The sequence below is a fragment of the Chiloscyllium plagiosum genome, unplaced genomic scaffold, assembly GCF_037043375.1.
Source record: "Chiloscyllium plagiosum isolate Xiang-an unplaced genomic scaffold, Cpla_swu_hap1 HiC_scaffold_5, whole genome shotgun sequence".
Taxonomy (NCBI): domain Eukaryota; kingdom Metazoa; phylum Chordata; class Chondrichthyes; order Orectolobiformes; family Hemiscylliidae; genus Chiloscyllium; species Chiloscyllium plagiosum.
Window position 1 is genome coordinate 36,830,825 of NW_028270143.1, and position 25,500 is coordinate 36,856,324.

The following is a 25,500-nucleotide window of genomic DNA, read 5'->3' on the forward strand; positions in this document are numbered from 1 at the left end:
AACAAAGGAGTTCACTCAGCATTTCTCTCTGAAGATGGTTACAAACTCGTCAATCTTGCCTTTTGCACGCAAAGTAACTTCATCCATCATTGAGGATGCAAATGATGATGCAGTCTTCTCCTTCTTTTAACTGTTTGATTGTCCACTTATATCAGGGCTGGATGTGGGGGGACTGAAGAGGTTTAATTTGATCTATTGCTTGTGGGATGTCATTTTGAGGTACACTGGATACATGCTGCTCAACATTCATCAGTGTATCAGATTTGATTCTCCTGGGTTGATTGTAATTGCACAGTGAGAAATATGCCACATCTTGAGGTTACGGATTATAGTGGAATACTATCCTGCTGCTTCTGATAGCTCACATGTGCCAATGTGCTCTCTTGGAACATCAATGCCAATTATTAAGAGCACTCAAATTTTCTGATAAAATAACGAGAGATAAACCTTAGCTATGAGATTATGTCAGTTCAAGACACATTATCAAAGGTATGGGTCTCAAGAATGCTCAGACTCAGTTTATAAATAGCTGTCAGTTTTGGATGCTTGAAGCCTCATTTATTAAGAATCTTGTATGAGGAGTCACGACTGCTGCGTTATAGATACACATTTACTTATTTATGCATTTTTGAAAAAAAATCTTCTACCCCTTCAACCCTATCATATTTACAACCTGGTCTCATCAATGACCATAGGTAAAGTGACATTAAATATGAAGTGTTCTTAATAAACCATCCATTATAGTAACATTTATTTTGGTAGTTGCAGCCATTATATTTTTAACAGATAAAGTTAATTTCACAAATTAATTATAATATTTACTTAAGTAATGATCAAATCCCCACCTGGATATTTCTTATAAGTTTTCTTTGGTGTGATGTGTTGAACAGTAAAATATGGTTTTCTCTGCCCAAAAGCCAAAGATTGACGTACTCGGAATTGATCTTGACAGTAGGTACCAAAAGCAGCATCTCGCTCCTTCTGAGTAATCACTGTACAAGGAATGAGTATGCACTGTAATATCATTAGCAATTCAAATTTCAAAATTTTCAAAAATAAAGTTCAAAGTTTTGAATAACTGACACTGTCTATCAAGCAGCTGTACTGAAGGCACATGGTAGATGACATAAAGGCGATAATCTTGCTCCTGTGTCAAAGGATTATTGAATAAATCTGAAAGAGAATCAAATTTACAACATCAAATTACACCAAGAAAAGTGATGTTACGATGCAAGTGTTCAGTTTGATATTTAAATTATTAAGAATACTCAAATGATTTAATTTGGTGCAAAGTATATGTTTTCCAGTTGAAGATTTTGTTAACAGTTCAAATTAAAGTACTTTGGGACACATTTGGTGTGTTGCTATCAAATACAGGTCTGATTATCTTATTTAAAGATAATCAAAAATAACCTTTGCTTCCAATACTTCAGCAGTAAAGTTTAGTGGAGTGATACAGATCCGGAAAGTGTGAGATTCAATTACCTGTCTGTCCTACATTTGTTGACTGCATCTATAATGATGATGATGATGAAGGCTTACTTGGTTGGGTTTATCCTATGAATGTATTGACATTTATTTGACCCTTGTGGGTGAGATGTTATTTGCCAAAATGCAGATGAGATGAAATGTAACCCAAAAAGTGTCAATGCTCTCAGGAGAGATGTGAGAATGAAAATGAATAAAACTCAGAAAGAACGGAGATACTTATCTCAAATCTTTTCTTTTGTGAAGCACCATGCCATTGAATAACTTAATCCATTGTGTTTAGCTGTGAAAATAAATGTATTAACATCTTCCAAAACTGTAACTTCTTACAGTAACATTATTAAATTGAAATTAAATAGTCTAAAAGTGCGACGTTGGAAAAGCACAGCCGGTCAGGCAGCATCTGAGGAGCAGGAGAGTTGACATTTTGATTCCTGAAGGGCTTATGCCCGAAACGTCAATTCTCCTGCTCCTCGCCTGCTGCGCTTTTCCAGCACCACACTTTTCAACAATTTTGAGCTCTTCATCAGGAATGTGTGTGTGTGTGTGTTGGGGGGGGGGGGGGGGGGGGCACGTAGCTGAGAGATAAATGGGAGGCGGGTAGGGCTGGGGGGAAGGTAGCTGGGAATGTGATAAGTAGATGAAGGTGGATGGTAATGCTGATAAGTTGGAAGAGAAGGCGGAGCACATAAGTGGAAAGGAAGATGGACAGGTAGAACAATTCAAGAGGTGGCGAATAGGAGTGTTGAATTTGGGATAGCACTGGGGGAAGGGAGATGAGGAAACTGGTGAAATCGACTTTGATTTCATATGGTTGGAGGGTCCCAAGGTAGAAGATGAGGTGTTCTTCCTCCAGTCATCGCGTGGCTAGGATTTGGCAGTGGAGGAGGCCTAGGGCTTGCATGTCCTAGGCAGAGTGGGAGGGGAGTTCAGCCACAGAGCAGTGGGGTTGTTTAGTCTATGTGTCCCAGAGATGTTCTCTGAAATATTCGACAAGTTGGCATCCTGTCACCCCAATATAGAGGAGACCACATTGAGATCATCATACACAGTAGATGAGGTACTTGTAGGTGCAAGAAAATCTCTGCCGTATGTGGAAGGATCCTTTGAGGCTTTGGATGGAGGTGAAGGGGGAAGTATGGGCACAAGTTTTACACCTCTTGCAGTGGCAAGGGAAGGTGCCAGGAGTGTAGGGTGGGTTGGTGGGGGGCGTGGAACAAATAGGAGAGTCGAATTCAACCCTCCAACTCGGCACCGTCCTCTTGAACTGTCCTGTCTATCTTCCTTCTCATCTATCCACTCCACACTCCGCTCTGACCTATCACCACCACCACACACCTTGGTCTACCTATTACATTCCTAGCTACCTTCAGCCCAGCCCCATTCCCATCCATTTATCTGTAAGTCCCATTTGGCCCCCATCCCCACATTCCTGTTGAAGAGCTTATGCTCGAAACATGACTCTCCTGACCAGCCTTGCTTTTCCAGTGCCACACATTTTGACTCTGCCTCCAGCATCTGCAGTCCTCACTTTCTCCTGAAATTAAATAAACCTTGTTTTAAGAAAAAATATTTGATGTAAGCGCATGCTATGAAAATTTGATATGAACATAGAACACAAAAAAATCCTCCATTGCTTTACCAACACTTTAAATTTCCCAAAAAAAGGGTACAGTAGTACACTAACAGTGAATCTGAATTGGTAATGTAGAGGCCTGGACTAACAACCTGGAAAAACAAGTTCAAATGCAGCCACACAACTTGTGAATTTAAGCTCAATCAGTTAAAAATTAAGTAATAATGTCTGTGAAAACACTCAAATGACATACAAATTCATTCACTAATGTCTTTGAGGGAAGGAAATGCTAGCTTTCCAGTAAGACCCATACCTTAGGAATGAATAAATAGCTTAAAAATGGAATTATCAAACTATTTAAAAAATGTTTGACCAGCTTTCCTGCATTAAGTGCTTATGCCATGGTGTCAAAGTGACTTGTGTTCTGAAATAACTCCACAGAGACAGGTATTCCATCACCAAGTTGCCCTCTATTTACACATGGTGATTCCTTGACATGATCCAGCTCTCAGAGACAGCTTTCAGAGTGACAGGATGCCTGACATTCATAGAGTCATAAAGATGTACAGCATGGAAACAGACCCTTCAGTCCAACCCTTCCATGCTGACCAGATATCCGAACCCAATCTAGTCTCACCTGCCAGCACCTGGCCAATATCCCTCCAAACCCTTCCTACCAGCCTCCACCACATCCTCTGGCAGCTCATTCCATACACATACCACCCTCTGCGTGAAAAAGCTGCCCCTTAGGTCTCTTTTATATCTTTCCCCTCTCACCTTAAACCTATGCCCTTTAGTTCTGGACTCTACGACCCCAGGGAAAAGACTTTGTCTATCTATCCTATCCATGCCCCTCATGATTTTGTAAACCTCTATAAGGTCACCCCTCAACCTCTGACGCTCCAGAGAAAAAAGCGCCAGCCTTTTCAGCCTCTCCCTATAGCTCAGATCCTCCAACCCTGGCAACATCCTTGTAAATCTTCTCTGAACCCTTTCAAGTTTCACAACATCTTTCTGATAGGAGGGAGACCAGAATTGCACACAATATTCCAACAGTGGACTAACCAATGTCCTGTACAGCCGCAACATGACCTCCCAACTCCTGTACTCAATACTCTGATCAATAAAGGAAAGCATACCAAACGCTGTCTTCACTATCCTATCTACCTGCGACTCCACTTTCAAGGAGCTATGAACCTACACTCCAAGGTCTCTTTGTTCAGCAACACTCCCTAGGCCCTTACCATTAAGTGTATAAGTCCTGCTAAGATTTGCTTTCCCAAAATGCAGCACCTTGCATTTATCTGAATTAAACTCCATCTGCCACTTCTCAGCCCATTGGCCCATCTGGTCAAGATCCTGTTGTAATCTGAGGTAACCCTCTTCACTGTCCACTACACCTCCAATTTTGGTGTCATCTGCAAACTTACTAACTGTACCTCTTATGTTCACATCCAAATAATTTACATACCCTTTTTTTCTTTATTTTCTTTCTTTCCCCCACATCCATGTTGTGTGTGTGCAGGTGTGAGACACAGTGAGAGATACAAGGTGTATGAATCTTTATTCAATTTCCACCACCAGGAAGAAAAGAAACACCCGAGTGGTCAGTGACAAGCAGTGCTCTTCACAAAAGGGCAATGCTGTGTGATCAAACAGTGAAGGGGAAGGCAGGGATTAAATCAAAATAGAGTTGGAGGGGGAAATAATGCACTCCACTCCCTGCGGCGCCCACCTCTCCCTGAACAACTTCAGGGTGTTGGTGGAGACCACGTGCTCTTTCTCCAAGGACACCCGGGCTCTAACGTAACTGCGGAAGAGGGGCAGGCAGTTGGCCCTAACGATCCCCTCCACGGCCCGCTGCCTGGACCTGTTTATGGCCACTTTGGCCAGGCCCAGGAGCAGACCCACGAGGAGGTCTTCAGAGCTGCCCTCCCTCCTCCGTAACGGGTGCCCGAAGATCAGGAGCGTGGGACTGAAGTGCAACCAAAAGCAGAGGAGGAGGTTTTTAAGAAAATCAAAAAGGGAGTGCAAACGCCCACACCCAATATACACGTGGTCCATGGACTCCACAGCAGCACAGAACAAGCAGTTGGGCTGGGAGTCCGTGAACCATCGCAACCTGCAGTTGACGCTCCTCTTTTGTTTTCCTTTTTTTTCTTCTTTTTTTTTAAATTAAACCCCCACACTACCGTCTAACTGCAGTAGTGCTTTTTTTTCCCCAGCTGGTGTGTGCTGGTGTGAGACACAGTGAGAGACATAAAGTGCACGAATCTTTATTCAATTTCCACCACCAGGAAGATAGGAAAACACCCGGGTGGCCAGTGACAAGCAGTGCCCTTCACAAAAGGGCAATGCTGTGTGATCACGTTCTTTTTTTTTCTTTTCTCAATAGGGAAAACACCCGAGTGGCCAGTGACAAGCAATGCCCTTCTCTCCGTTTTTTTTGATAAGCACTGGGGACTCCTGTTTTTTTTTATTAACCCCCACACTACCGCCTAACTGCGGTAGTGCTTATTTTTTCCCTAGCACCCATGGTGTGTGTGTGCAGGTGTGAGACACAGTGAGAGACACAAAAGTGCATGAGTCTTTATTCAATTTCCACCACCAGGAAGATAGGAAAACACCCAAGTGGCCAGTGACAAGCAGTGCCCTTCACAAAAGAGCAATGCTGTGTGATCACGCTCCTCTTCTTATTTTCAGCCAGGGCTCCCTAATTGGACCACATTAACACCTCCAATCAGGAACTCCTATTCTATGAGTTCAACCTGGCTGATCTCCTAACAATCACTACACAATCTCTTAAATTAATGCAATTATTTATGAACCACAAAATAGTGATACACTGACCCCCCTCAAAGCCAGGGGATAGTAATTATCACGACCCCACCTCTGCCACAGTAGCCCTTACCCATGCTCTATCATCTGCCATCCTTATATGTTGAATCACCATCTTTCACAATTATTGTCTTCTCTACATCCCACTATGATGCCTTCAATCCTTACAACTGATTTCCCCAGCATCCCAATCAGTAGAGTGGCACCCTGGTAGACCCCCTAAACTTTCCATGACTAGACCTGTCGAACTGATTGTGACGTTTCCCATTGACCTGAAAGGATAGCCTCAACCAATGAGTGACCAGCCCCTGATTGATCTCTGAGCAGCTTGATTGACCCCCTGTTCTCCAAACTGGCTCAACCATCACACAAAACTGGACATGACCCAATCCCAGATTGTAAAAGTATGGAGCCCTTATTTTGGACATCCCAAGCGGCTGAATAATCATGTCCAAGCCGTAGCATGTCTGCAAATGGTGCAATTGACTTAAAGTGCTGGTATGCTATGATTGACGGCAATCTCCCTTGACTTGACGGAGGGCTACTTCCATTTGACTTTGATTCATGGCTAGGGTAGGGAAATGGGTCTGAGTGGGTTACTCTTCAGAGAGTTGGTGTGGACTTGTTGGGCCAAATGGCCTGTTTCCACACCGTAGGGATTCTTCTACGATAACTGTTTGAAGCACTTGCAATATGTTTGCTGTGGATGCTGCCAGCAGATGGTGTAGACGCGACACTGATGTAGAAGAGGGCCATACAGCCACATGGTGCTAACTATGGGCACAGGTGCACCTCAGGCTGCTGGGGCAGATGACAGAATTTCACTGACCTTATACTCATTTTGAACAGAAGATCAGTGAAATGTTGTCACCTGCCTCAACAGTCTCAGGTGCACGTGTATCCACACTCTCTGCCACAGACATCAGATTGGCCTTCTTGAAAATGAACCCATGAAAAGTGATTGGCCCAGATAGAGTCCCTAGCCATGCACTCAGGTTCTGAGTGGACCAGCTGGAGGAAGTATTCGCAGGAATCTTTAATCCCTCCTCATTTCAATGTGAAGTTCCCACCTGCTTCAAGAAGACAATTATCATCCCAGTGCCAAAGAAAGTTCAGGCAACACGCCTTAATGACTGTTGCCTTGTGGTCCTGACACCTGACATCCATCATTATGAAGTCTTCAAGAGGTTAGTAACGGCATACATTAACTCCAGCCTCCCAGGTTGCTTTGATCTACTGCTATTCATCTCCCATCACAATAGGTCCACAGAAGATGCCATTTCCTCAGCCATACACTCAGCCTTGCAACATCTGGATAATAAGGACACCTACGTCAGAATCCTAACTTTTGCTCTGCTTTCAACACCCCTATATTCCAATCAAACTCATCTCCAAACTCAGAGACCTAGGACTCCGTTACCCACTCTGGAACTAGATCCTCAACTTCCTGGTTCACAGACTGTCATCAATAAGGAGAGACAACAACATCTCCTCCACAATAATCCTCAAAACCAGTGCCCTGCAAGGCTGCGTACTCAGCACCTCACTATCCTCCTAATACACTCACAACTGTGTGGCCAACTTCAGTTCTAACACCATTTACAAACTTGCTGTTGGCACCACCGTAGTGGGTCAGATCTCAAACAATGAAGAGACAGAGATTTTAGTGGCATGTGTAAAGACAACAATCTCTTCATCAATGTCAGTAAAACAAAGCAGTCAGCCATCAACTTTAGGAAGCAGAGTGGAGGACACAATCCTGTCTATATTAATAACGCTGATGTGGTGATGGTCAAGAGCTTCAAGCTCCTCAGAGGAAATATCACCAACAATCTATCCTGGTCCATCTACGTCAACTCTACAGTCAAGAAAGTACATCAATGCTTCTCCTTCCTCAGAAAGCTAAGGAAATTTGGCATGTCCATAATGACTCCTACCAATGTTTATAGATGCACCATAGAAAATATTCTATCGGGAACCATCACAGCCTGGTATGACAACTGCTCTGCCAAGACTGCAAGAAATTATAGACAGTTGCGAATGCCACCATTCATCACAGCACCAGGGTCCCAGGTTCAATTCCAGCCTCGGGCAACTGTGTGGAGTTTGCACATTCTCCCCATGTCTGCGTGGGTTTCCTCTGAGTGCTCCTGTTTCCTCCCACAATCCAAAGATGTGCAGGTCAGGTGAATTGGCCATGCTAAATTGCCCATAGTGTTAGGTGCATTAGTCAGAGGGAAATGGGTCTGGGTGGGTTACTCTTCGGAGGGTCGGTGTGGACTGATTGGGCCGAAGGCCTGTTTCCACACTGAATGGAATCTAATCTAAACTCCCGAATGCCTTGCGAAAGCAACCAACATAATCAAAGACCCCTTCCACCCCTGTTACACTCTCTTTCAATCTCTTCCATATGGCAGAAGATACAAAGTTTGAAAGCACATACCAACAGATTCAAAAGTAGCTTCTTCCCTGCTTATGAATGGACCTTTCAAATATTAGAGTTCATCTTTCTCTGCACCTTCTCTGTATCTGTAAAACTATATCCTGCATTCTATTCTATTACCCTGATGTACTTATGTAACATATGATTTGGCTGGATAACATGCAAAACAATACTTTTCACTCTATCTCAGTACGTAAGACAATAATAACAAATCAAATCAAATCAAAATATTCACCCCTCAGTTGATCACTACTGACAATCATAACAAGTTGCCTGCCTTTGAGTCTGCTCTAAGAGGCAAGGCAACACAGAAAGACTGCGAACCTCTCAGTTCCAAATGAAGTGGCAAAGCAAGGCAAGGCAAAGATGCAGTGTGCATCCAAATAGGTAAAAAGTGAGTGAGAGCTAGGAGAGTAAGCGAGGTGCACCCTGGTCCAATCCACGAAGGGGGTGTTCGTCTCTATGCACAAAGTGGGTTCAGCAATAGCATTAACTGCAAGGCAGCGGTGTGCTCCAAAATATTGAAGAGAAAAACCATATTCTGAGTCGTAAATGTGCCTTGGGATCACGGGTGAGGCTGTCGAGAGTTTTAAGCCAACCTCTGTGGATTGGGGATTGCAGGCAGTTGTTGCCCATGCCTTGTAACCTGAGATGTTGGAGAACTGTCTGAGCTGGAGTCGTGGAGGAACATGCGACAAACTGGAGTTGGGAGATATCCACTCTGAAGTTCATGTCTGCGGTCATCTAATTCCTCGCTGGCAAATTAGAGATTAGGAAACTGCAGATTAATGATCCAAAATTAGATCATGATGAGATGTAAATAATCTTCTTACGACACCCTAGTGAGATTCACAATCTGGTTGCAAAATCAGACTAAGAGCACAAAAGTGATGGGGGAACAGGACTTGGTGTAAATTAGAGTTACATTCCAATGCTTATGTCTGTGGGAAAAAAAAGTTAATTATCTATGAAAGATATGCCATTAAAAGAAACATATTGCATATTTGTGACTGTTATGATTCAATAATTCAAACCTTTTTATTTTTACAGGTCATTATATAAATTGATCATTTGTGGGCATTATTTCCGATTAATCACAGAATAAAAAAAACTAAGTTGGAGACAGTTGTTGAAAACTTACTGCTATTATAGCAATATTTATCAAAACAAAATCAAAACAATTAGCAGTATGGTTCATTTATATTTATTTCTACCGTAATAAACTTTGCTAAATGTGGCCTGTGCCAACTGACACTTTACAAAATCAATTTAATATCCCAGAGGCAGACAATTGCTTACTTAGTGTGTGTAGCCATCTCAATTTCTTGAATTCTGATATGACTTTCTCCACCTTATGAAGCCAATTATTTTGTAGCATCAATATCTGCAATGATGTCAAATGTTTCAGAGCACCTACAATACAAGGCATCTTGTAAAATGTAATTCTAAAAACACTTCAATTAATTGAAAACATTGTGCTTGACAAAGTAATTTCTGAACACAATCACCTCATGATTACAGCTCTGAATTGGAGACTGTGATTCCAGATTTTAAAATGACAAACTGAAATGCATTTTAACAAACTGGCCATTGGTGAGTAATTTTCATGTAATTACTCATTAATTCCCTTCAGAATCAGGAATCTTTCACCATTATCTGGTTCCAGCTTCAATCTGTATAGCTTCCATTTAACTCCAGTGTGCTTGTAATGAAATACTCAAAATCATACAAACCTATGAATTACCATGAGGCAACTCAGCTCCCTCAGCCTGCGCTACTATTCAGTAATATCATTGCAAATTACTCCATAATCCTGATTACTTCATAATCCTACTTACTCATAATGTTTCACCTCTTATTTAGCAAGAATGTATCTGCCTTTGAATTACAAACATTGAATGGCTCTGCTTTCACCGCTGTCTGGGGAAGAGATTGCCAAAGACTCAAGACACTCTGAGACAAATAATTTCTTACTTTAAACTGTGTCTCCTGCTGTTCACCTCTGTCAAAAAGAGAGACATCCTTCTAGCATCCATACTCTCAAAACCTTACTGATCTTCAACAAGATGACCTTACTTTTCAAAACTCCAATGGATCCAGACCCAGCCTGTCCAACCTTTTCTCAGAACATAATCCAGTACAAATGAATCTTCTCTGAATCTCTTTCACACCCTTACATTCATTTTTAAATAAGGAGACCAAAACCGTATGCATGTCTCATGAAATGGCCCCACTAACCCCCTTCACAAATGTGGCAAAACATAGCTAACTTTATATTCTGTTCTCCTTGTAGGAATATTTACTGTGTCTTCCTAATTACTAGCTATATCTATATAGTAATCTTCTAAAATTTATTAGCAAATGATGTCTACATCCCATGAGTGAATAAAAAACAGTATCAGGACACGCAGATCCATCTATACCTCGGAATTCTGCAATATCTCCCTACATTAAATAGTATGTTGTTTTTCTATTCTTCCTATCAAAGTGGACATGTTTACATCTTTCTACATTGTTCTCCATCAAAATTTTGATCACTCTCTCAATTTTATATATTCCTTTGCAGATTCGTTATGTTCTCTTCCCACTTACTTTCCTACATAACTTTGCAAATTTGCAAGTAATTATGGCATCAGTACTGATCTTATGGTACTGCACAATGTTCCCATTATGTCCTTCTGAATAAAATATTCCAGCGTTTCCTTGGGACAGATGCAAAAGGTTCTGACTCCTCTACTCCTGAAAGAGCGCAACTCAGCCATTGAGTTTCAACGCCAACTTCTGTAAATATCCTACGACAAAGTCCATCAGAATCTGTAGCTTGGCAACTTTTGGTTTGAGCAATTTTCTCAATATGCTTTCACCAGTGATTGTAATTGTTTTAAGATCTTCATACCCTTTCACCACACAATTATTTCTGGAATGATACTTATGTTTTCTACACTGAAAACAGATGCAAAAAGGCCAGTTCAATATAACTTTCTGTGTATCTATTTTCGATTATTAATTCCTCAAACTTACTCTGTTGAAGTCTAAGACTCACTTCCAATCATAGAGCTGTATAGCATGGATTAGATTAGATTACTTACACTGTGGAAACAGGCCCTTCGGCCCACCAAAGCGCAAAACACCCAGACCCATTCTCCTACATTTACCCCTTCACCTAACACTATGGCAATTTAGCATGGCCAATTCACCTGACCTGCACATTTTTGGACTGTGGGAGGAAACCGGAGCACCCGGAGGAAACCCACGCAGACATGGGGAGAATGTGCAAACTCCACACAGTCAGTCACCTGAGGCGGGAACTGAACCCGGGTCTCTGGCACTGTGAGGCAGCAGTGCTAATCACTGTGCCACCGTGCCGCCCACTTGGAAATAGATCCTTCAGGCCAATTCATCCATGTCAATCAGATATCCTAAATTAATCCAGTCCCATTTACAGCATATCCCTCTCAACCTTTGTTCTCACATACCTATCTAGACGCCTTTTAAATGTTGTAATTGCACCAACCTCCACCACTTCCTTTAGCAGCTCATTCCATACACACTCCACCCTCTGCGTGAAGTTGCCCCTCAGGTTGCTTTTAAATCTTTTCCCTCTCACCTCAAACCTATACCCTCTAAGTTTTGGACTCCCCTACCTGGGGAAAAGACTTTGGCTGTTCACCCTTTCCAAGCTCCTCATGGTTTTACAAACCTCTATAATGTCACCTCGCAGCCTCTGAAGTTCCAGGGAAAGTAGCCCCAGCCTATTCAGCCTTTCCCTATTGCTCAAACCCTCCAATCCTGGCAACATCCTTGTCAATCTTTTCTGAATCCTTTCAAGTTTCACAACATTCTTCCGAAAGCAAGGAAACCAGAACTGAATGCAGTATTCCAAAACTGGCCTAACCCACATCCTGTACAGCTGCAACGTGATCTCCCAACTCTTGTACTCAATGCACTGACCAATAAAAGCAAGCATACGAACTCCTTCTTCACTATCCTGTGTACTTGGGACTCCACTTCCAAGGAATTTTGAACGTGCACTCTAAGATCTCTTTGTTGAGCAACACTTTCCAGGACCTTCCCATTCAGTGTATACGTCCTGCCCTGATTTGCCTTTCCAAAATGCAGCACCTCATTTATCTAAATTAAACTCCATCTGCCACTCCTTAGCCCATTGGCCCATCTGATCAACTCTACCAATTATTTTCTTTTTTAAATACCTGTAAAAACTTTTACTGTTTTTGTGTTTCTATCTAGCTTTACCTCCTATTATAATTTATCCTTTCTCATTAATTTTTTAGTCAAGCTTTGCTGTTGTTTACATTCTGTTCAATTTTGACTTCCCAAATTACATAACTTTTCTTTCATTTTGAAACTATTTAATACAAAAATAGAAATTGCTGGGAAAACTCAGCATGACTGGCAGCATCTGAGAAGAGAAAGCAAAATTGACATTTCAAGTCCACTGAACTTTCTTCAGAACACACTCTCAGTTAACCAAAGATGCACATGCTTCCTTTGAAGTCTTTCTTACTCAATGGATTATACATTTTGAGTATTCTGAAATATTTCATTAAATGTCTGTCACTGCATTTCTGCTGACAATAACCGAATGTCAGTTCACTTTAACCAGCTGTATACATACCCTTATAATTGCCCTTATTAAATTTGAACCATGTACGTTAGATCCACTCTTCTCTCCCTCAAACTAAATGCGATATTCAATCTTATTATGTTCATTGTTACTTAGATGCACTTTTACTATGAGGTTTTTCATTAATGATGTCTCATTGTACATTACCAGATTTATACAGATCATATATAGACCATACATGTATCAGATCTGTGTATATAGCCAGCTCTCTAGTTGACTCCTGAACATGCTAGTCTAAGAAAATATCTGAAAACACTCTAGCACCACATCACTCAGGTTACCTTTGTCAATCTGATTCATTCAAACTATATGTAGATTTAAATTGCACATGATTATCAAAAGCTTTTTCATAAACTGCCACTATTTCTCCAATATACCTTGTCGCTGTTAGGGGGCCTATGGATGAACTTCCACAAGAAACTTCTTACTTAAACTTTTTCTCATCTCTACCCAAACTAAATCTACATTTTGATCTTCACAACTGGAGTCATCATTCTGATCTTATACTAATGCCATCCCTATTCTGCCACCTTTTCCTAGATTCCTAACTTTCCTGAAATGTCATGTACTTTGAATATTTGGATCTGTCTTATTCACCTTGCAGGCATGTCACTGTAATAGCTACCAGATCAAACACACTTATTTCTTTTTGTACAAGGAATTCATCTGTTTTGTTTAATTAAACACATTCAAACTGAGAGCTTATAGTTTTGTCCTTTAACTGTTTGAATAAGCTCGTTTTATTTTGACGCACTCTTAGTTTCCATGTTCTCTCCCTTCTTGCCACATTCTGGTAATCATTTCCATTATTGCTAGCAGCTCTCTTGTCTTGTCTTTTCTATTCAATGTATTACATCTTCCTAAACTTGATCCATTTCTTTCCCTGCCTGATGACCTACCTGAATACTAGTCCTAGGACCATTTAGACAAATGCCGAACCACCACAGCCATCCAGATTTGGCAGTTTCATCCACATTCCAGGAATAAAGCTAAGAACTAGTTGGCTTTTCATGCATAGCACGTGGGCTAAGATAAAGGACAGTGTTACAGTAAAGAGAGTTAGGAGGTGAAACATAATCGAACCGGGATGACAAATGTAATCCAGTCCCCATTTTAATGTCATGTATTCTTATCTGTATACAGTGCCATTACAAATTCAGGAGCTATGGCACTGAGTATTTCTAATAGGCCGAGGATGCAATTATAGCATGGCAAATTCACCTGGGTAGTTTCCATTATAAATGTGGATACAGAAATTACGAACACAAAGAAGTGATGGGAAGTGAATAAAGATTTAAATTTTAAAACATATTAGATGTAATAGTTCAGAATTCGTTGGGGACTTGAACCGTCAATTAGGTACATCCACAGTGTAGAAACCCCTGAATGGTACAGAAGAATGAAACAAATTATGGAACAAGTTAACATTAACCCAATTAATTATGTCCTTCCAAGATTTCTTGGAACTCTTGTGACTTTCGTCACTGCCTTTGCTGAAAACCATTATCTTCACCCCTTATTTAAATCAATGGTGATCACAGTTTTTCTGAATTTAAGCCACTTTTCAAGCAAATATTATCGAGACATTAAAAAAAAGTATTGAAGGTCAATGGCACAAAGTATTCAATTTGATTGTATTCTTCGATTTCACATAAATAACATATCAACTTAAACAAAACTTGCATATTGAAATGTATTTGAATGCTTAATCCATGGCCATATAATGACAGAATAGTTCAAAATGAAGGTTTCAAAGAATATCAATGGAGTAGTGAGAACAACTTCAGGCAGTGGTTGCACCATTTCTGATTGGTTGCATTGTTCATTGCAGTATGTTCAATTAGAAAAACAGAGAAGGTTGGTGCAAATCATCAGCAGTTATCTTGACATTTTGATTAGTAAAATCTACTTTGCCAACATTGACAACATAAGAAAATGTAAACCTTTGCAAACTGAAGTAGTTTTTGTGAACCTCGCAAGTAGGCAGTTTCATCTGCAAGGAACGGAAAAGTTGCTGGACAATATCAAAAACTAAATCACAAGATGTACAGATGATATCAAGCTTAAGCTTATATCTCAAGGACAATTAGTATTAGGCAACAAATGTTGGTCTTGCAGCCTTGTCAACATGAAGGCTTAAAAAAAATTAAAACTTATAAACGATGGGAAACGTATAAGAATAGAGGTGATAGATCTTTCCAACAGTTAATTTTAAAACAATAAACTAAGTCCCATATATAATGATGAGAAATTATTAAGTTGTCATTTCCAATTGTTGCTAATCCAAATTTAAAATCCTTGTTGACAATGTTCTAGCTGAATTCAAATGGTTAATGTTAAAGTTGATTTCAATGATTCAAATTTAACACATTATTATACAATTTGCACTATCAGTTGAGATGAGAAACAATTGAATTTAATGTAAATAATTTCTGATTTCTCAAGCAGAAGCAAATAAGTTGAGTATATTTCTGGTACAACCTAATTATTCCACTTTTTCAAAATTTGATTTGCATACTCTATTATTTAAAATCCAAACGGAATTCTCAGAAAATCTTCAAAGCAGTAGACTACATAGGAATAGTTCATTCTGGAATGGTAAGATCAATATTTAGAGCACAGAAATAGGTAATTTGCCCTACTGTGTCCATAACAGTTGATGGGGAGTCATGAAGGCTAATCTCATTTTCCAGCTTTTGCCCTGCAGCCCTGTCAATTATAACACTTGAAATGCAACTGCAAATATGTTTAAATGTTATGAGAGTTTGTGCCTACTTTTCAAGTAGTGAGCTTCAGATTTCACTATCCTCTGGGTGAATGAATATGCGATTGAATCCGCCAAACCTCCTACCCAAAATTATCCCCCTAGTTTTCAAGCCTTTACCAAGGAGAAAAGTGCCTTACTTTGCATTCTATTCAGACCCCTGATTATTTTATATTATTCAGTTAGATTTCCTCTCAGCCTTCTTTGTTCTGAAGATAACAATTCCAGTTTATGCCATTTTTCATTATAACTATAACTCCCCAAGCAAGGTAATGTTCTCGCACATCTCCTGTTTACCCTCACTAATATACTCATGTTTCCTGTAGTGTAGTGATGAAAACTACAACCGGAACTTCACTTGTAGACTAACTAATAATTATATTACTTCCGAGTAACCTTTCCACTCTAATATACAGTGCTTCAGCTAAATAAACTAAGTATCCCACATGTCATCTTGACCATTTTATCCAGCCATCTGTTGTCAAGCCATCTACAAGGATTTGTGGGTTTGACCTCAAACATCCCTCCCCATCTTTTCGACTTCTCAGTATCATACCATTTATTGCTTTTGTAGGTTTCCCGAATGCTTTAGCTCACATGTCTTCAAACTGGAACTATATTTGCCACTGTTTCACTGTATAGACCGTTGATAAATTCCTGAAATTTACAATTGTATTCTTCATAATAAAGCCAGTGCAGACTGGAAAATGATAGGTTAGAGCCTCTACTATTTCCTCTCTGGTTTCCATTAACAAACTAGGATACATTTATTCAGGGCCACATTTATCCATATTCAAAGATGTTACTGTGTAACTTACTAATGATAATTTAATCAGACATTTCACATTCCGCTTCTGATTGTATCATCCTTCACTTAGGAAGGAAGCATGCAAAGTATTCTTTAGGAACAATATCCTGTGGCTCTATACACCCTTGTGGACCATAATAATCCTTCTTTAGTTATCTTCTTGCTCTTTATATACTTAGAACTTGCCTCTGTTATTTTTTGCATGTCCTTTCCTTGCTTCCCTAAATACCTCTTTAATTTTGTCCCTGCACTTCCTCCAGGTTTTCTACAATAGTGAATCATTGATATCTACCACAAACTTTGCTTTTCCCTTTATCCTCTTCTTTAAGAACCCTGACATTAAGGAACTCTGAATTTGTCAACCCCATAAAACATTTAAGAACTAAATGAGTGAAAGTTAACTTAAAATAATTACAATAATATTCTAGTTAAAACACCAAAACACTCCATTCAGAGCAAGAATCTTTAGCTAAATCAGTGACCTTTGTTCTCCTCATAGATGCTGGCTGACTACTTGAGTGTTTCCAGCATTTCCTGCTCATTTAGATTTTTAGCAGCGATAGTATTTTGCTTGTAATGCAAACATATTCCATGGTAACAGAGGTGACAGATAATAGTATAAATTGAAATACATATTAAAAACTGAAAATTATCTTTCAAAGTGTTTGAGTCAGCAAGCAACATAATCCAAAATTAACTATATTTAAGAAAACAAAATTGTACCTGTTACATCAGTGATCAGGTTGTTGTGTAAGTATAATTCTTTGATGTGATAATTCATGCTCAAGAAATTGATTGTTTTAATCTATAACAGACAAATGAAACTGAATAATACAATAATAGCATAGAAAGTCAACAGTGCCCATTTAAACTCAATAAAATAATGATAAAAATGAAGGTAGTGTGTTCACGTGATAAATGACTACTCAGTTCCATTTACATACATGGTATAGAAAATGTTGATAATGAGATCCAGTGCTTGAATAATTTTACATGTTTATTTGATTGTTACTTCTGTTTAGTCAACTTTAACAATGAATTAGACTAGAAAGCTATTTTGAAGTATAACATAGAGACGCAGCAATTCCATATTTCAACAAATGTTTCAGAAAATGTTTAAAACAAAACATTGAATCTTCTCAGCTCCTCTACAGCATGAACCATGGCAGGAAAGTTAGGAAAATTGGGTGAGATACCCAGCCAGAACCTTCTTGACATTGAGACCAATAACTTTAATTCTCCAACCAATTGTTCCATGGTGAAATAAGATTCCCACCAATAAGCAGAAAGAAGCCTATATGCATGGATTATTGCTCATTGTCACCCAATCTTATCTCATTAATATCCAGTTTCCCATTGTTCCACCTATGGGATCAAAACTAGACACCAAGTACTCCTGACTGACAATCAGAGCAGTTAGCTGTTGACTGCAGCTCACCACTTGGTCCTCCAACTTGGACACCAGGCACTGACATCTCAGGGAAAAAGTGAGGACTGCAGATGCTGGAGATCAGAGTCAAAAAGTGTGGTGCTGGAAAAGCACAGCCAGTCAGGCAGCATCCAAGAAGGAGAGTCAACGTTTCAAGATTCCTGATGAAGAGCTTATGCTTGAAATGTCAACTCTCCCGCTCCTCGGATGTTGCCTGACCGGGTGTGCTTTTCCAGCGCCACACTTTTTGACACTGACATCTCAGGGCCCATCCCGTAGGCAACAAGCACACACACAGCCCAACCATGGACCTTGGCATCTGACATATACCACCCTCACCACATCATCATTTACAGGATGCTTCTGTATGTCAGTGCTGCACTTTGGAATGAACTGGCGACCTTTCATTAGAGTACAGATGCAAGGAAGGTTTACATCTTGAGATAGGCACTCAACTCATTGATTGGATGAGAGCTTTTTGCTCGGTCCCTTAGCATTTGCTCACTTGTCCCCATTTTGATGTTTCATCTCTACCTTGCCTTTGTATACTTTTTCCCCCCAGCCAGAGCTAACACACTCACAGTTCTTGTACCTTGCCTTACTTTTCAGTGCAGAAATAAAGCCTGGCAGCTTGTCCTATTTGTCAGCAGTGATCAGTCAAGGGGGTGAACATCTTGTTATGTGGTATTGTGCACATCAGGCTCAAATCTGTACTATGTGCAATCTGTGTATATGCCAAATATATTGTATGTGTTTCAATCAATTAGGTCTATGCGAGTAGATCTCAGGCAAGGCAAAGGAGACTCCCTTAAGGCACAACAAAAGTAAATCATTTCATCTGATAAGGATTTTGGCATAGTCAGCCAACCACTTGAGCAGGCCATGGTGAGGATCCTTTCCTCGCATGCCCCACAATCCATCATGGCTCTTTCAGTCTAATTGTGAGAGGCATTTTCTCCTGGAATGAGAGAAAGGGAGGTATTGAGTAAGATAAAAGTGACGAGCATTAGTGAAGATTGGGGAAAGATGGTGAGGTGTCCCACATTAGTCAGTAGGAGGTATGGAGGCCATGCAGGGTTTGTAGTCTGAGGGGATTGAGTAGGTAAGAGCAAACAATGGAAGATGTTGCATGCAACAATGTGAGCAGCTACTCATGAACCTTAATGGGAGGTGGGTGCAGTAGCAGAGTTAGAGTGAGTTGTAAGGCAGCAGAGAGAAGTTAATACCAATTAGCCTGGCAGAGGGAAAAGGTTCTTTCCCTTTGAATTGCATGGCTGAGTGTTCCTTCAAATGGTTGATACTGCACTAACCCAAGCTGTAACTTCAGAGCAAGCTGGCAGGGTCTGATGTGGCCTCCTGCAGGACGAGGACAGGTCGTTCTCTGCACTATCCCATCCATTCAGATTTCAAAGACTCTGACCACAAAGCAGTACACCAGGTTCCTTGCAGTTACAAGGCAAATGTCTCAAACCATGCAAGGCAACTCCGGACTGCCAGCGCTTGACCGGGAGCACCAAACCATTTAACAATGGCATCTGACTCGGGATCCAAGAAAATCCCAGTGGTAGGTGAGCACTTAGCCTCGGGAAAGAGAGAGAACCAGGCCACCATCTGATAAGCGGAGCCTCACAGGGCGTGGTACCTAGATGATGAATTCAGTTTGAGCTGATAGTACAAAAAAACTCGTTAAGTTCTTTCTGAGAGAAATGCACTATAAAGCTCAGCAAAATAACGATTAGCCAATTTCTGGTAAGTTTCAGCCCAAAGATTACTTGTAAAATCCCTCCTTAATATTACATTTTTGCTTTAATGTTATAAAATGGATTTCTGTATTTTGAGGTTCAGAATTCAACAATAAATGCTACATTTGCTTGCAATGTCCATGTCAATGAATAAATAAAAAAATGTAGATTGTTTGCCAGCAGAAGAACGAACATAAAACTAACAGCTGTTAAGTTGTTTACAAGGCCTTAAAACACAGAGGCATAGAAAACCGATGACGCCGCACTCATTAATTTGAGCATGAGAAATGGCAGACAGGAAGATTCATGATCATCATGAACTAGGTGCATTCTGAAACAGCTGTTAGACAATGCACTTTGAAACTGTATTCACTTGGTACTGAACAGGGTGCATTGAAGAAATTTGCGATTTACACCTCACTGAATAGCAGTTTTTAAAGGAACATTGCAAGTCACCACTAAACAAATGTATGTGTAAATAAAAACTTAAAGCGAATCCGAAAGCATTACATTTCCTTATCCCATTTTAAAACTGCTGCCCACTACTGGCTACCAATTACACTGCCTGCAATCACTGCTTCAACCTCTGACTTGATAGCTCCCTCTTTTTTTGTAAATTTTAGCAAAAACATTTTGACTTTACACAAATATAAAATTATTGAAAATACAACCAATAACAAATACCAGTATAATAAAGAGAAAAAAAAACACAATTACAATACAACTACTGTCTACTAACTACTAACCTACTCTGTAATACAAAACAAAACCTAACACTGTGCCAAACATCACCCCAATAAATAAATAAGTGACTAATAAATCAAAAGAAAAGCAAAAAAAACACAAAGAAAACACAAAACAGCAATGCTCGACACAATGCTCCCCCAAAAAAATTAATTCCAGGGCCAAGGGCTCAACAAACCTAACAGTCCTGGTTAAACAAACGCCCTAGTTAAAATAGCCGACAAATCTATACCCAAATAACTCAAATAGGGCTGCCATGTCTTATAAAAATCGTCTGTTGTGTGGTGCACCATGTTTGTAAAAACAAAATCCAAGGGAATGTGCTCAATAATTAATTTCCACCATCCCAGCAAACCCAACTGGATCTCAGACACCCAATTAATCAGAATATTCTTCCGTGCACATTAAGTAAGAATATTGAATAGTTTCTTCCCATGCCTGTCTAAAGATGATAAATTCGATAGACCAAAAGAGAGATATCGGGTCTACTTTAACTTCAGTCCTCAATACCCTCCCTATCTCTCCCACCACGGCACTCCAATAAACACAGAGCCTGTGGCATGTCCAGAAGCAATGGGTAAGAGTACCTACACTTATTTTACATTTGCGGTATGTTGGAGATGCCCTTTCTTTAAACTTCGTCAGACTGTCCAGTACCAAATGAACCCTGTGCAGAACTTATAACTGCATAGCATGTCCTATTACAGATTGAGATCTTTTGCACATTCTCCCACATGTTCTCCCATGTTTCAGAAGAGATCTCCACTCCTAGCTCTTGCTCCCAGACCTTACATAACTGGTTAATATCATGCCAGGCCCTGCCACCCAGCAGGCGAAAGAGGGTACTAACCGAAAGGGTGCTTGTGGAACGTAGCAACAACCACTCTGTATCGGGCTTATAGGGCTTAGTGAGAGGAATAGTCTTCTTCTGTATGAAATCCCTGACCTGAAAAAAACGGAAAAGTTCCCTGTTGGGCAGCCTGTATTTGCAGCTCATTTGCTTGAAGGACATCACAACCTCCCCCTCAAACAAGTCTCCCAAACTGGAAACGCCTTTCGCTGCCCATAGTTTGAGCCCTGAGTCCATCACCCCTAGTCGGAACCCTGGCATACCAACTATGGCTGATCGTTCTCAATCAGTATCCTGTTCCTGCCTTATCTCCATAACCCTTGATTCCACTATCCTTAAGAGGTCTATCCAACTCTTTCTTGAGAGTATCCAGAGACTTGGCCTCCACAGCCTTCTGGGGCAGAGCATTTCATACACCCACCACTCTCTGGGTGAAGAAGTTTCTCCTCAACTCTGTTCTAAGTGGCCTATCCCTTATTTTTAAACTGTGTCCTCTGGTTCGGGACTCACCCATCAGCGGAAACATGCTTCCTGCCTCCAGAGTGTCCAATCCTTTAATAATCTTATACATCTCAATCAGATCCCGTCTCAGCCTTCTAAACTCAAGCATATACAAGCCCAGTCGCTCCGATCTTTCGGTGTAAGATTGTCCCGCCATTCCGGGAATTGACCTTGTGAACCTACGCTGCACTTCCTCAATAGCCAGAATGTCTTTCCTCAAATTTGGAGACCAAAACTGCACACAATACTCCAGGTGCGGTCTCACCAGGGCCCTGTACAGCTGCAGAAGGACCTCTTTGCTTCTATACTCAATTCCTCTTGTTATGAAGGCCAGCATGCTATTAGCTTTCTTCACTGCCTGCTGTACCTGCATGCTTGCTTTAATTGATTGATGTACAAGAACACCTAGATCTCGTTGTACTGCCCCCTTACCTAACTTGACTCCATTTAAGTAGTAATCTGCCTTCCTGTTCTTGCCACCAAAGTGGATAACCACACATTTATCCACATTAAATTGCATCTGCCATGCATCTGTTCACTCACGTAGCCTGTCCAGGTCACCCTGTATTCTCCTAACATCCTCTTCACATTTCACCCTGCCACCCAGCTTTGAGTCATCAGCAAATTTGCTAATATTACTCCTAATACTTCATCTACATCATTAATGTACAATGTAAAAAGCTGCGGTCCCAGCACTAATCCCTGCGGCACACCACTGGTCACCGCCTGCCATTCCGAAAGGGAGCCATTTATCACTACTCTTTGTTTCCTGTCAGCCAACCAATTTTCAATCCATGTCTGTATTTTGCCCCTCATACCATATGCCCTAATTTTGCACACTAACCTCCTATTTGGAACTTTATCAAAGTCCAGGTATACTACATCCACTGGATCTCCCTTGTCCATCTTCAGAGTTACATCCTCAAAAAATTCTAGAAGATTAGTCAAGCATGATTTCCCCTTCATAAATCCATGCTGACTCTGACCTATCCTGTTACTGCTACCCAGATGTGTCGTAATTTTGCCCTTTATAATTGACTCCAGCATTTTTCCCACCACTGAAGTCAAACTAACTGGTCTATAATTCTCTGTTTTCTCTCTCCCTCCTTCCTTAAAAAGTGGGACAACATTAGCCACCCTCCAATCCGCAGGAACTGATCCTGAATCTATAAAACATTGGAAAATGATCACCAACGCATCCACAATTTCTAGAGCCACCTCCTTCAGTACCCTGGGATGTAGACCATCAGGTCCCGGGGACTTATCAGCCTTCAGACCTAACAGTCTCTCCAACACCATTTCCTGCCTCATATAAATTCCCTTCAGTTCAGGTCCTTCAGCCGCTATTACATCTGGGAGATTGCTCGTGTTTTCCCCAGTGAAGACAGATCTAAAGTACCAATTCAACTCTTCTGCCATTTCTTTGTTCCCCGTAATAAATTCATCCGTTTCTGTCTTCAAGGGCCCAATTTTAGTCTTCACCATTTTTTTTTCTTTTCACATACCGAAAAAAGCTTTTACTATCCTCCTTTATATTTTTGGCCAGTTTACCTTCGTACCTTATTTTTTCATTGCGTATTTCCTTTTTAATTATCCTCTGTTGTTCTTTAAAAGCTTCCCAGTCCTCCGATTTCCCACTCATCTTTGCTATGTTATACTTTTTCCCTTTTGTCTTTATATGGTCATAGAGTCACAGAGATGTAAAGCATGGAAACAGACCTTTCGATCAAACCCGTCCATGCCGACCAGATATCCCAACCCAATCTCGTCCCACCTGCCAGCACCCAGCCCATATTCCTCCAAACCCTTCCTATTCATATACCCATCCAAATGCCTCTTAAATGTTGCAATTGTACCAGCCTCCACCACATCCTCTGGCAGCTCATTCCATACACGTACCACTCTCTGCGTGAAAAAGTTGCCCTAAAGGTCTCTTTTATGCCTAAACCTATGCCCTCTAGTTCTGGACTCTACGACCCCAGGGAAAAGACTTTGCCTATTTATCCTCTCCATGCCCCTCATAATTTTGTCAACCTCTATAAGGGTCACCCCTCAGCCTCTGACGCTCCAGGGAAAACAGCCCCAGTCTGTTCAGCCTCTCCCTATAGCTCAGATCCTCCAATCCTGGCAACATCCTTGTAAATCTTTTCTGAACCTTTTCAAGTTTCACAACATCTTTCTGATAGGAAGGAGACCAGAATTGCATGCAATATTCCAACAGTGGCCTAACCAATGTCCTGTACAGCCGTAACATGACCTCCCAACTCCTGTACTCAATACTCTGACCAATAAAGGAAAGCATACCAAACACTGCCTTCACTATCCTATCTACCTGCGACTCCACTTTCAAGGAGCTACGAACCTGCACTCCAAGATCTCTTTGTTTAGCAACACTCCCTAGGACCTTACCATTAAGTGCATAAGTCCTGCTAAGATTTGCTTTCCCAAAATGCAGCACATTGAATTTATTTGAATTATACTCCATCTGCCACTTCTCAGCCCATTGGCCCATCTGGTCCAGATCCTGTTGTAATCTTAACTTCCCTCATCAGCCACGACCACCCCTGCCTCCCCTTAGGATCTTTCTTCCTTTTTGGAATGGACTATCTTGCATCTTCTGCATTATACCCAGAAATACCTGCCATTGTTGTTCCACTGCCATCCCTGCTAGGGTATTACACCATTGAGCTTTGGCGAGCTCTTCCCTCATAGCTCCATAGTTCCCCTTATTCAACTGAAATATTGTCACTTCCGATTCTACCCTCTCCCTTTCAAACTGCAGATTAAAGCTTATTGTACTGTAGTCACTACCTCCTAATGCTCCTCTATTTTGAGGTCCCTGATCAAATCCGGTTCGTTGCACAACACCAGATCCAGAATTGCTTTCTCCCTGGTAGGCTCCAGCACAAGCTGTTCTAAGAATCCATCTTGGAGGCACTCCACAAACTCCCTTTCTTGGGGTCCAGCATCTTCCTGATTCTCCCAGTCTACCTGCATGTTGAAATCCCCCATAACATCTATAGTAATATCTTTGCGACAGGCCAATTTCAGCTCCTGATTCAACTTACACACTACATTCAGGCTACTGTTTGAGGGCCTGTAGATAACTCCCAAGAGGGTCTTTCTACCCTTAGAATTTCTCAGCTCTATTCATACTGACTCTACATCCCCTGATTCTAGGTCCCGTCCCCCCCCCCATGCAAGGGACTGAATATCATTCTTTACCAACAAGGCTACCCCACCCCCTCTGCCAGTCAGTCTGTCCTTACGATAGCACGTATAGCCTTGAATATTCATTTCCCAGGCCCTGACCACTTGAAGCCACGTCTCAGTTATCCCCACAACGTTGTAACTGCCAATTTCCACATGAGCCTCAAGCTCATCCACCTTATTTCTGATGCTTCGTGCACTCATATATAATATTTTTAATTTGTTACTCCCCTCACCCTTCCTATCAATACCTATTTCACTTGACCTTACGGCATTATCCTTTTTTGAGTTTTCCGCTCCATTGATTCCGTTGTCTTTCTTGACTTCTCTTGTTCTAACTTTCCCATTAACTTCCTTCTTAAAGTTCCAGTTTGTCCCCTCCCCCCCGCTATTTAGTTTAAACGCAGCTGTGTTGCAGTGGCAAACCTACCTGCCAGAATGCTGGTCCACCACCTATTAGGG

General features: G+C 40.9%; 1 protein-coding gene across 1 annotated transcript in view; it reads right to left on the minus strand.

Annotated features, from left to right (window-relative positions):
* The window catches only part of lrrc72 (leucine rich repeat containing 72), a 73,649-nt gene that overhangs the window by 16,842 nt on the left and 31,307 nt on the right, over positions 1 to 25,500 (minus strand). The window contains exons 4-6 of the mRNA XM_087987107.1: positions 17,286 to 17,367; positions 1,084 to 1,173; positions 846 to 992 (exon numbers count right to left, since the gene is read on the minus strand). Coding sequence (XP_087843233.1) covers positions 846 to 992; positions 1,084 to 1,173; positions 17,286 to 17,343 — 295 coding nt within the window. The 5' untranslated portion in view covers positions 17,344 to 17,367. The remainder of the gene's footprint in view (positions 1 to 845; positions 993 to 1,083; positions 1,174 to 17,285; positions 17,368 to 25,500) is intronic.